This window comes from Pocillopora damicornis, chromosome 1 (assembly GCF_964200805.1).
Source record: "Pocillopora damicornis chromosome 1, jaPocDami1.2, whole genome shotgun sequence".
Taxonomy (NCBI): domain Eukaryota; kingdom Metazoa; phylum Cnidaria; class Anthozoa; order Scleractinia; family Pocilloporidae; genus Pocillopora; species Pocillopora damicornis.
Window position 1 is genome coordinate 11,441,928 of NC_142670.1, and position 12,394 is coordinate 11,454,321.

Sequence of the window (12,394 nt, forward strand, 5' to 3'; positions counted from 1 at the left end):
GATCTTTACGTAAACTCACATCGAACTCACGGTCTAAGAAAACCGAGAAGAAATCCGTGCTGTAAAAATAATATTACATGTTATTAACACATGAGTGAGTTAGTCCATCAAAGTTTAAGGTCTACGAAATAATTACACCCACCAAATGAAACGGCAACATAAACAATAATCATTTCCGTTTATGCATACGAACAGATGGGAAGCTACCTTTAGCTGCCGTTTGATGAAACAGAAGTTTATTTTAGACGACTTTCATTTAGCGGAGCTAATAGAGAAATAACCATTCTTAACATCATTCATTTTTGAGCTGCTTCTTCATGAAATTGGAATTATAAAAAGTATTTTAATACCGTGAATTTTTTCGATTACATTAAGAAAAACAATGCTCTACATCTTTTGCGAGCTGCTTTTTGTCCATTGGTCCGTCTATTACGGAAAAAAAGGGAGACAAACGCCATGAACAAGCTATCAGAGATCATAATTTGTATTAAATTCTAACTCGTGCGAAAGGGTTTCATAAGGATGCCTTATATTCGCAACTCTCAAGCGGGGTGAATCATCCCGTGATGCTAGTGTTCTGTCAGTTGCTTATTGACAGAAAAAAAAAGAAGATCACCAGCCCCCGCAAGACCGTAAGTAGACTGCCTGTAGAATCATGATTCGGCTGGGATGATTCTGATGAGCGTACGCACGAATGGGCGAACGGACGAATGGGCAACTGTAGCTTAGAGACAATAGGCACATTTGTTTCCCTGATAAGATCAAAAGACAGCGCTGTTTATGCACTGGCAACCGGCACTGAGCAACCAATCAGAACACTAGAAATAATCTTTTCACGGAGGGCAAGAAATACATAATTTTCTTTTGTTAAGCGTCGTTAGTAATGTGAAATCGTGAAAAATTTGGCAGAAAACGTACCCATTCCCCAAGTCAGATTTGATAAAAAAAAATGGGTACTATTGAGAAGAAACTTACGATATGAGCTATGTTCGGTTGGTTACTATTCATTTGATATCCATTCTGTGGTCACGCGGGAATATTGAAAGTTAGCCTTTCTTCTTTGCCACTTTGCAGCGTTTTTTTAACAACTAAATCGTATCTTACAGACAGTTACTTTTCAATCTAACCTTTAAAAAACGATGGTATTCGGGGTGATATAGGACAGTTTTAAGCCTTTCACGAGGAGTAAAAGAAACATCCCGAAACGTGTAACCTCTTTTTCACCTTGAGTCTGAAGTGCTTAAGCATTCCGTTCTTTCTTTCTTTTGGCCTATTTTCTCTATTGCTATGATTCCTTTGTTGTCATGAACTAATTTTTTGAAGGGTAATTAACTTGAATACTCAAGAAAGTCCCTCGTCCAAACCTCGCAAACGCAGCTTACAGTGCCGTTCCTCTCTATTTGTCTTTCAAGCTTCAGTCGGGAGCCCCATCAGCCGTGCATGTCTCAAAAGGCCGTCAACTGCTGGTTCCTGGCTGTGACTCTCCTACGCAACCCATCTTTTATCAAGAACCACCACCGAGGCCGCCATTTCACAGCATCTGTTGTGACTCTTGGAAGTGTCAACTTTGACGTTCCAGTGTAAACCTTTGAGATTAAGTCAGAAGGAAGAACACTCTTCTTTCTTTATGGTTCACTTTTCCGGAGATCTGCTATAGCTTGGGGCAAAAGTCTCCCTCGTTTGTTACCACAGTATAATACATTCTGTATCTGGGTGTTGCTGTTGTTGTTGTTGTTTTGGTTTTTTTTTTTTTGCATTTTAAATTTTTTTGAGTCAAAATGTTACTCCCCTAATGAGAGCTACTCTAAATTATGGGCTAAACTTTATTAAACACGTAGATTGTGGTAGAGAAGTGAGTAAAGAAGCACACAAAGTACTTATTGAAAAACAATTTAAGATTGCGGATTTTTATTGCTGGCTTCGGAAATGGGAATTCTATTATCTGACAAACATGGAGGCAAATGGTAACATTTGCAACTTAAGATTAAGTGCTTTTAAATGTATTTCTCTGTAAACGATAGTGGATTCTTGACATTGATCAGTTTTCTTTGGTACATTTGAATTTTTTTTTTTTTTTTTAAAGACAATATATAGGGTATAGGAAGGTAATATATACAAAAAGAACAAGTAGTTTAAGTAAGGTTAAAAGCCAAGTATATAGGAAAGAGAAAAAAGAGAAAAATAATAAATAAATATTGCGTTTGCTTGGGTGTTTTAAGCGAAAGTTTTTTGGTTTTTTATTTTTTGTTTGTTTGTTTGTGTTTTTTTTTATTTTTTGTTTTTGTTTTTGTTGTTGTTGTTGTCTTTTTTTCCTTTAAATATTATGAAAGTAAGAAAAGTAAAAATTGGCGCACGATACCAAATAACGTTGTGAATTAATGAGGTCCGTGATTAGGGGAAAGATTTGGGAAGGAAGGTGTGGGTTTTGAAGAGGAGCAAAGAACCAGCGGCAAGAAGGAATACTGAGTTGACAGACAGCTGTGAGCATTGACCACACGGGTGTTTTGGCGAGGGCCGATTTCTTTCACACGTGCGAATATATTCATTTACAACTAGCAACTCTAACATCTTGAAGACCTCTGATCTTTCTCGGAAAAAAATTAGCGGAAGTGGAAAGTGAGGTGGAAGTGAAATATTGGATTAGTGGGACTACCGGCGAAACCGGATTTCATTCAATTTTGTTTGTCCATTTTTACCCGCGCGGGGATCCCGGTCGTATTCCCGCTGACTCCCTGGTAAAAATCCCCTCACCAGCATCCCGAGAGAGATCCCGACAGGTGTCCGTGGGAATCTCGGCGGGAATTTGAGAAAATACCGGTGTATACTCCAGAGGGTAATGACATCAAGGAACTCGTCTTTTTTGTCTCATGATTAACCATTTCATTCTTTCATAAATTTACGAAGACGGTACAATCGAGCAACCGCTTTTAACTGAGTGTTATCACCATTTAATACAGGTTAACAACAAAAGATAAGAAAACAACATTTTAAACAATAATTTATGATATTAATGTTAAGCTTTTTTTAAAAAAAATCGCTCAAAAATGTTTCGAATAACCTCAACTAAACGATGATGCAGGGTAAAAAGAGAACAATAAATTAGAATTCTAGCAGTTAGACCTCTTGCTAATTACCCAACAAATGGTTTGCGTAATTTTCTTGCGTAATATTTGTCAGATACAAATATTCCTAAGAAGATAGATAATCTGCAATCCGTTAAGGACATTTGAACTCCAAATACTGACATCGATTTTAGGAGACAAATATGGAGTAAATTTTATTTCAGAGACAACTCGTCGTTTTATTCGAGTGGTTCCGCCCTAAGTAACCGTTCCGTACAACCCGAACAGGCCGATGGGACTCAGTCAAGGATGACCACAACCGCTTAATCGAAGACCACCGCTGACCACCGGTGTATACTAAAAACTGCTATAAGTGTAAATGTTTCTTTTCAAGCTAGAATTGGAAAGTCGATTCCCGAGTTGATACACGCGCAGGCGATAAACACCAAACCAACAGCCCAAGCAATAAGCACTATTCACCAGTGTGGTATATACTCAAAACCGCTGTAAGATGGGTAGATGGAGTAGGGCTATGGAGCACGAAGAGAAAGTCTAAGCAGACGAAAGAAGCCTATTAAGTCCATTAATTCTTCAGGAAAATTCTTATCTTTACTTTCTAAAATCGTTGCTTTCAGACTCTTGAGAACCCCACCTGTGATGCTACCCTTGAAAACACGTAGCTATTCACACTCCCATCCCGGAAGGATAAACGGAACCTCAAACCCCCCTCCCCCCTTCTCATGGCTCTTTCGTAAATGATTGTAATATATGCCATGGTCAGTAGAGAACTCCTGCTGACACATCTACGTTGTCGCAGTTTTTTAGATCTGGGGGGAAATCAGAATATCAGGGCTTATTGACTTTTCGGATCCAGTACAAGGTCTTTAAAGGGGGAAGGAAATTTATCCTTGTTCGCCTTTAAGTCGGTGAATATCTCGCGTTAGCTTCATTAAACATCTCAGACTTAACAGTAATGCATAACGACAACGCTCTCCCCAAGGCCCATCTCTCCCAGGTTGATCCTTATTTCCAGGATTTTTCCACGGCTTGTTTTTCCCGGTTTTCCTTACTCCTCAAAAACCAGCACTCTAAATTCGAGTTGCAAATGCCACCTTCTAAAAACGTTTGTATTTCACATCTTGCATGTCACCCAGTCGAGGGTCTCCATGGGATTAACCGTTAGCCGTACTGTATATCGGTCAAAAAACTAGCTGTTAGGCGTAAAAATTGAACAATTTTAATCCTTAGTTGTATAAAAAAATTACCTTAAAAATCTTTCCTTCCCATGTGTTATTTTGTGTTATTCTGGGTTAGCCGCAGCAGAAACATGGCCACAATTTTAACCGTTAGCCGTAAAAAGTTCTCCTAGGTCGGCCCTCCTCAGTTTTAAGAAAGTTTCGGTTTTTTGAACAGGCTGTTTTAGTTAAGTTTGCAATCGTGGGAAAAAAAGACATCATCACCTAGGGTACCTCCTATGATGAGGACGCTTTCGATGAACAGATTAAAGTACCATCTCCCAAAGTGATAAGTAATTTCTCTTTTCTTGCCTCCAACGATTGTTGACGAAACATATCTGTCTCATTACATGCAAAAGGAGCGCGTTGCGTGACATCCTAAGAAACGGCTACCAATGAAACTTGCAGCTATAAGGTCTGAAAATATCGAGGTTTACATCTTATTTAATAACTCTGTCCAAGGAAATGGGCAAAAGTTGAACGAATGAGACATCGGTGCGCTCACATCTTCAAACGACAAGATGTGACAAAACATCATATCTATCGCATAACGCGCTAAAGAAGTGCGTCGCATGACATCCTCAGGAACGGCTGCCTATGATCGATACTAGCAGTTATAGAGTCAGAAAATATCGAAATTCATCTCTCATTCAACAAATCTATTCAAAGGAGTGGGCAAAAGTTATTAAGCAAATAGAACTTAGGCGCGCTCACTACTTCAAACGATAAGAAATGGGTTATGCTCGTTGATGCAGAAATTTTCTTCCGTTTGTTATTGGTTTCCTCTTCCATTCTGACAAAATTCCAGCGACTTGTTTCATTGTTTGACATTCAAATGTTAGTTTATTGTACTTAGATAATAGGTAAACAATCTAGTCGGAGAAACTAAATGAAATCGTTTGGCTCTAACTTTCTAGCTTGTTCTGAGCTTCTTTTAATGCTTTGGGCGCTAGTAACTAAAATTAATATAAAACTTCTCGTTTTGCCTTTGGACGATTAGTTTAAACAAAATAATTAAAATGCATCGTTCTGCTTGTAAAAATAACACAATTTATCGCGTTCAAAATTAACTGATATCAGGATTAAATCATGGCCATTACGACCAAAATCTGTCATTTTAAGTCCAGATAAACCAAATTCTGATCGGCAGAAACCAAGTTTAGGTAGCAATGACTGGGTACAAATCCTCGAAAAGTCACAATTTCCATCTGACATAAACTAAGATAATCGAGCAATCAGACAACTGATTATTCTCTAATTTCCATGGAAATTCTCTACACTCGCACATGGTTGTAACAGCTTTACATCACTCATGAGACAAAAACCGATTAAGAAAAATTTGTAAAAAAACTCTGGAAAACGTTTTCAAGACGTTTCAACTTCGACGTAAACGCAAAGCCTTAATCCTCTTAGTAGCTAATACTTAGATTTAAAAAAAAACGTTTTATATAGCTAGTCATGATAATTCCAAGACATATAAATAAAAATAAAAAATAAAAAAAAATAGTTGTTCAGGCAGGAAATCAAAGGTGAAGCTCGTAAGAGCAGTTCAGACAAGCAAAAAGTCAACTTTTGAATCAATTGACATTCGTTCTCTTGTTAAACTTGACTTTGGCCGTCTTTTGGTTCTTCCTGCTTTGAAAAGAGGACTCTTGACAAATATTTCATCGGTAGCTTACTGGTTTATGGTCCAAATATCAGCGTTTGCAGGTACCCTAAAACTCCCTGGGATCCCAATGCTCACTGCCTTAACTGAAAAATAAAAGAATCTAAGTTTAGGAAGGATAGATGAGTTGCCATGAAATATTTCTTAGCACATGAAACAATACATTGCACAACAGGACTGTTTCAAAAAAATTTGCTTTTTTAGTCCTATCTGGTTTCCTAAAAAGAATGTTATCATCGTAAACGTGTCCTCTTGATTGTACTGCATCTAAATTTGCCGGAGCAAAACATAAATTTGTAACCCAACTGAAACATATAAGCAATAATTATGATTTAATGTAACTTTGTATTGAATGGAGTGTGTAAACAGAATAAAACAGAATATTTACTTACTTCAGCTTCGAAATATCTTTGAAATCCAGGTTGACGTCGTCACCAATGAGTACAAATGGTGCCCAGTGCCAAACCTCCTTGAACTTTTCAATTTCTCTCATACACTTCATGGCCTGATTGAGAGCTTCACTTGCCTTCTTGCCTTTGGCAAGTGCATCGTAGAAGAAACTCATGAACTCCAGGGTTCCCTGGTCGCCAATCGCCCACAAGGTTACCACAACAGATCTAGCACCGGCACCCAAAAGTGCACGCGCCATGCCGACCACACCCTCGGCCATAACCTCCCCACGAGCAGTGTGAGAGCAGCTAAGTACAACCAAACGTGCTCGCAACCCAGCTTGTATGACATCTTTCATCGTCAGTAGATAGTCTTTCTCTTGCGGCTGAGGGTTATCTCTTGTGGTGTTTGGTGCCAGGATAACTTCTCCAGTTTCCATTTTACTGTGCGCGGCAATATGAACTAACGCCACTGATGATATTCGTTTTAACACTTCATGTTTTGTTGCCATTTCTCCAGTGAGAGGGGAGACATTGAGGATACGTCCGATCATCTCCACTTCTTTCCTTGCTCCTGGAAGCTGCACCAAAAGTCCTCCCCGATAGAAGATATGTTTGAAACATGGGTCACCGACTAGCAATGCACCAGTCTTCACGTGAAAGTCAGCTGGACAATCATGAATTAGTTGCAACGTCGTCAGAGAGGGAAGCACACGAATTCTGAAAGAATCACTTAAATATGATGAGTTCGACTCCTGCAATGCTGCATAAGGTACAAGGCAAAATGGCCCCTCAGGAACGAATGTGATCTCGTCGTTGCCTTTGATCAGGTCAGCAATAGGAGAAACGATGATGTCATGCAGCTTATTTAAAGCACTTGATTGGGAGTGTCTCACATCAACTCGGATCACACCATTGGCCATTTCTTCTTCTGTCGGCGAATCAAGCAGAGGATTTTCGATTGCAACAGTAACTCTTGCACCGATCTCCTTAAGAGCAGATTTGTTCAGTAACTGGATGAAAAATTTCAATTCATCCTCATATTTATAATTGTTAACGTGTACTTCTCTCATCTGGATATTATCTTCACTGAGGCAAACCCAGAAGTAAACGCATGGTCCGTTAATAGCTATGAAAACTGTGCTCAATGGAACCCACCTCAGAGAAATGTGGGATGCGCTGGGCGTTAAAGAATATCCAGGCTGATATTTTGTGACCATGAGATCTCTCAGAGCTTGTGCACGTCCTTTCTCTGTGGCAAGAAGAGCTTTCACAACTTGACCTCGACTGATATTTACACGCCACAAACCTTTGTATGCTACTTGGTGCTGATTACGATAAGAAATCTTCCACTGATCGTTGAGTTGAAGACTGGCCCTGATATCATCATACAATTCTACACTCGAGCAATAACAGTCAAAGGCCATCATAAGATTTCCTTGGCATTCAAAACTGCTTCCAAGGGAACAGAGTGAGCACGCCTCTCCAGTCTTATCTCCCACTTCTTTAGATATTTTTAGGTGACGTTGGTAACACTTGATTGCTGTTTCCAACTGTCTTTGACGGAGATGAATCCCGCCGAGAAGGCAATAACTGATTCCCTCTCCGGCCTTGTCTCCCACTTCTTTAGCAATTTCTAGATGACGCTGATGGTACTGGATGGCTGTTTTGAACTGTCTTAGACTGCAATAAGCGTTGCTGAGATTGCAATAACTTTTTCCCTCTCCGGCCTTGTCTCCCACTTCTTTAGCAATTTCTAGATGACGTTGATGGTACTGGATGGCTGTTTTAAACTGTCTTAGACTGCAATAAGCGTTGCCGAGATTGCCATAACTGACTCCCTCTCCAGCCTTGTCTCCCACTTCTTTAGCAATTTCTAGATGACGTTGATGGTATTGGATGGCTGTTTTGAACTGTCCTAGACTGCAATAAACTTTGCCGAGATTGCCATAACTTCTTCCTTCTCCGGCCTTGTCTCCCACTGCCTTAGCAATTTCTAGATTACGTTGATGGTACTGGATGGCTGTTTTGAACTGTCCTAGGCTGCCATAAGAGTTGCCGAGATTGCCATAACTGGTTCCCTCTCCGGCCTTGTCTCCCACTTCTTTAGCAATTTCTAGCTGACGTTGATGGTACTGGATGGCTGTTTTGAACTGTCCTAGACCTTGATAAGCGTTGCCGAAATTGCCATAACTTCCTCCCTCTCCAGCCTTGTCTCCCACCTCTTTAGCAATTTCTAGATGACGTTGATGGTACTGAATGGCTGTTTTGAACTGTCCTAGACTGCAATAAGCTTTGCCGAGATTGCCATAACTGATTCCCTCTCCGGCCTTGTCTCCCACTTCTTTAGCAATTTCTAGATGACGTTGATGGTACTGGATGGCTGTTTTGAACTGTCCTAGACTGCAATAAACTTTGCCGAGATTGCCATAACTTCTTCCTTCTCCGGCCTTGTCTCCCACTGCCTTAGCAATTTCTAGATTACGTTGATGGTACTGGATGGCTGTTTTGAACTGTCCTAGGCTGCCATAAGAGTTGCCGAGATTGCCATAACTGGTTCCCTCTCCGGCCTTGTCTCCCACTACTTTAGCAATTTCTAGCTGACGTTGATGGCACTGGATGGCTGTTTTGAACTGTCCTAGACCTTGATAAGCGTTGCCGAAATTGCCATAACTTCCTCCCTCTCCAGCTTTGTCTCCCACCTCTTTAGCAATTTCTAGATGACGTTGATGGTAATGGATGGCTGTTTTGAACTGTCCTAGACTGCAATAAACTTTGCCGAGATTGCCATAACTTCTTCCTTCTCCGGCCTTGTCTCCCACTGCCTTAGCAATTTCTAGATTACGTTGATGGTACTGGATGGCTGTTTTGAACTGTCCTAGGCTGCCATAAGAGTTGCCGAGATTGCCATAACTGGTTCCCTCTCCGGCCTTGTCTCCCACTACTTTAGCAATTTCTAGCTGACGTTGATGGTACTGGATGGCTGTTTTGAACTGTCCTAGACCTTGATAAGTGTTGCCAAAATTGCCATAACTTCCTCCCTCTCCAGCCTTGTCTCCCACCTCTTTAGCAATTTCTAGATGACGTTGATGGTACGGAATGGCTGTTTTGAACTGTCCTAGACTGCAATAAGCTTTGCCGAGATTGCCATAACTGATTCCCTCTCCGGCCTTGTCTCCCACTTCTTTAGCAATTTCTAGATGGCGTTGATGGTACTGGATGGCTGTTTTTAACTGTCCTAGACCTTGATAAGCGTTGCCGAAATTGCCATAACTTCCTCCCTCTCCAGCCTTGTCTCCCACCTCTTTAGCAATTTCTAGATGACGCTGATGGTACTGAATAGCTGTTTTGAACTGTCCTAGACTGCAATAAGCTTTGCCGAGATTGCCATAACTGACTCCCTCTTTAGCCTTGTCTCCCACTTCTTTAGCAATTTCTAGATGGCGTTGATGGTACTGGATGGCTGTTTTTAACTGTCCTAGACCTTGATAAGCGTTGCCGAAATTGCCATAACTTCCTCCCTCTCCAGCCTTGTCTCCCACTTCTTTAGCAATTTCTAGCTGACGTTGATGGTATTGGATGGCTGTTTTGAACTCTCCCAGGCTGTGAAAGGCGTTACCGAGATTGCCATAACTTCTTCCCTCTCCGGCCTTGTCTCCCACTTCTTTAGCAGTTTCTAGATGACGTTGATGGTACTGGATGGCTGCTTTGAACTGTCCTAGACTGTGATAAGCGTTCGCGAGATTGCCATAACTTCTTCCCTCTCCGGCTTTGTCTCCAACCCCTTTAGCAATTTCTAGATGGCGTTGATAGTACTGGATGGCTGTTTTGAACTGTCCTAGACTGTGATAAGCGTTGCTGAGATTGCCATGACAAATACTCTCTCCGGCCTTGTCTCCCATTTCTTTAGCAATTTCTAGATGACGTTGATGGTACTGGATGGCTGTTTTGAACTCTCCTAGACCTCTATAAGCGTTGCCCAGATTGCAATAACTGATTCCCTCTCCGGCCTTGTGTCCCACCTCTTTAGCAATTTCTAGATGACGTTGATGGTACTGAATGGCTGTTTTGAACTGTCCTAGGCTTTGATAAGCGTTGCCCAGATTGCAATAACTGATTCCCTCTCCAGCCTTGTGTCCCACCTCTCTAGCAATTTCTAGATGACGTTGATGGTACTGGATGGCTGTTTTGAACTCTCCTAGAACTCTATAAGCGTTGCCGAGATTGCCATAACTGATTCCCTCTCCGACCTTATCTCCCACCTCTTTAGCAATTTCTAGATGACGTTGATGGTACTGGATGGCTGTTTTTAACTCTCGTAGACCTCTATAAGCGTTGCCGAGATTGCCATAACTTCTTCCTTCTCCGGCCTTGTCTCCCACTGCCTTAGCAATTTCTAGATTACGTTGATGGTACTGAATGGCTGTTTTGAACTGTCCTAGGCTTTGATAAGCGTTGCCGAGATTGCAATAACTGATTCCCTCTCCGGCCTTGTGTCCCACCTCTCTAGCAATTTCTAGATGACGTTGATGGTACTGGATGGCTGTTTTGAACTCTCCTAGAACTCTATAAGCGTTGCCGAGATTGCCATAACTGATTCCCTCTCCGACCTTGTCTCCCACCTCTTTAGCAATTTCTAGATGACGTTGATGGTACTGAATGGCTGTTTTGAACTGTCCTAGGCTTTGATAAGCGTTGCCGAGATTGCAATAGTTTCTTCCCTCTTCAGTCTTATCTCCCACTTCTTTAGCAATTTCTAGTTGACGCTGATGGTAGTTGATAGCTGTTTGAAACTTTCCTAGGCCTTGATAAACGTTTCCGAGATTGGAAGAACTGTTTTCCGTGACTATTAGTTCAGCATTAGTTTTCTTTAGTAATTGAAGGAGACGTTTGTTGTTATTTTCAATCTTAAAACGTGTCAAGGGTTGATAAATCATGAGCAGATTTTCGAAAATGCAGCGAGAGTATTAGATAGAACTTTAAACTTGAATGATAATTCGAACGTGGGATGTTTTCAGAGATTTGATTTCAAGTTATTGGAGAGTTTTAACTAGCTCTGAAGCGCATTTATTGGTTTAGGTTCGGTCGTCATGGTGATGCTCGTCTGAAGACAAAAATGAGGGGTATTCAGCTCAAACTCTGAGAATTAACTACTCTTCTTTTGAGTAAAATTTTGTGGAATAGTCGAAAGAATTCTTTAAGAATATTTTAGCTTCTTTAAACTGCTCAGTGCAATATAAGAGAACATTGCTTGCATTATGTGTTGAAGAGTCTTTCCGGAACGTATTGATTTCCCTTGAAATATTACTCGCATTGCATCTCGTATCACCTTTGAAACATTCGTTAAAGGATACGGCCAATCCCATATACAACCAGCTCCTTGCTTCTTTATACCGGCAAAGTTCGACACACGCTTCTGCTCCTGAAAAGGAGGGAATAATTGGTGGTGCGTAGTAATTCATCACTGTTAAGGTATAAACGTATTCGTACAATGGACTTGATTTCCCATTTAGCTGGGAACAAAAATTGTGATAATGAAGGAATTTTGAACTTGTGAAAGAATTGAAAATGAACAATAAGGGGCTAATGCAAAGCGGCCACCAATTAAGCTTCAGTTGATGATAATGACGATCAATTCATCTCGCGCATTTTTCATTTGTGCTCTTACGCGCTTTTCAGCCCTTTTCGGGGAAGTTTTCGGGCAGACTGCATTGAGCAGTTTAACTTTTGAAGGGGAATTTTTCAGTCTCTTTGCCGGGTTTTGTAACATCCCCTGCTAAGAGTTACAGAGAAGATGCAGGAAACGGGGGTTACGGTTTTCCGTCCATATCGGAACAAGAATATCAAACCATTTGCATATGTCATGGCTAGGTGGCAGCACATTCTCCTCAGATATTTTAAGAGTGTTGTTCTGGTCTAGGGCTTGAGCCCTTGGCCTCCGGCGCTCTACAACGTGAACTAACCAGGCAGCGGTATTTGAGAGCTTACTGACATTTTCTTATGCTTTTTACCCACATAACAGACATCGACACACCACATACA

At 40.9% G+C, this 12,394-nt stretch overlaps 2 protein-coding genes across 5 annotated transcripts in view; both read right to left on the reverse strand.

Annotated features, from left to right (window-relative positions):
- Window positions 1-5,120: 5,120 nt before the first annotated feature.
- On the reverse strand, window positions 5,121-9,751 carry LOC149051960 (tetratricopeptide repeat protein 28-like). Of its 4 annotated transcripts, none has more exons than XR_016184613.1 (3): window positions 6,356-9,751; window positions 5,977-6,049; window positions 5,121-5,920 (listed from the first exon to the last, which is right to left on the reverse strand). XR_016184613.1 is itself a non-coding variant. In XM_089198983.1 (2 exons), exons 1-2 carry the CDS (start codon window positions 7,780-7,782, stop codon window positions 6,046-6,048), a joined length of 1,431 nt encoding a protein of 476 aa, XP_089055109.1. In that variant the 5' UTR covers window positions 7,783-9,751; the 3' UTR covers window positions 5,121-6,045. The 4 variants fall into 4 exon arrangements, 2 of the variants coding, with proteins under 2 accessions (XP_089055109.1, XP_089055148.1); XR_016184634.1 differs by having other exon boundaries at window positions 6,352-9,751; XM_089198983.1 differs by having other exon boundaries at window positions 5,121-6,049.
- LOC149051961 (uncharacterized) overlaps window positions 9,231-12,394 on the reverse strand; it is a 193,801-nt gene continuing 190,637 nt past the window's right edge. The window contains exons 4-6 of the mRNA XM_089180023.1: window positions 11,707-11,774; window positions 9,732-11,259; window positions 9,231-9,235 (exon numbers count right to left, since the gene is read on the reverse strand). Coding sequence (XP_089036149.1) covers window positions 9,231-9,235; window positions 9,732-11,259; window positions 11,707-11,774 — 1,601 coding nt within the window. The remainder of the gene's footprint in view (window positions 9,236-9,731; window positions 11,260-11,706; window positions 11,775-12,394) is intronic.

Excerpts from the sequence above, each read along its gene's own strand:
- LOC149051960 (XM_089198983.1), bottom strand. The coding sequence starts at position 7,782 with ATGATGGCCTTTGACTGTTATTGCTCGAGTGTAGAATTGTATGATGAT.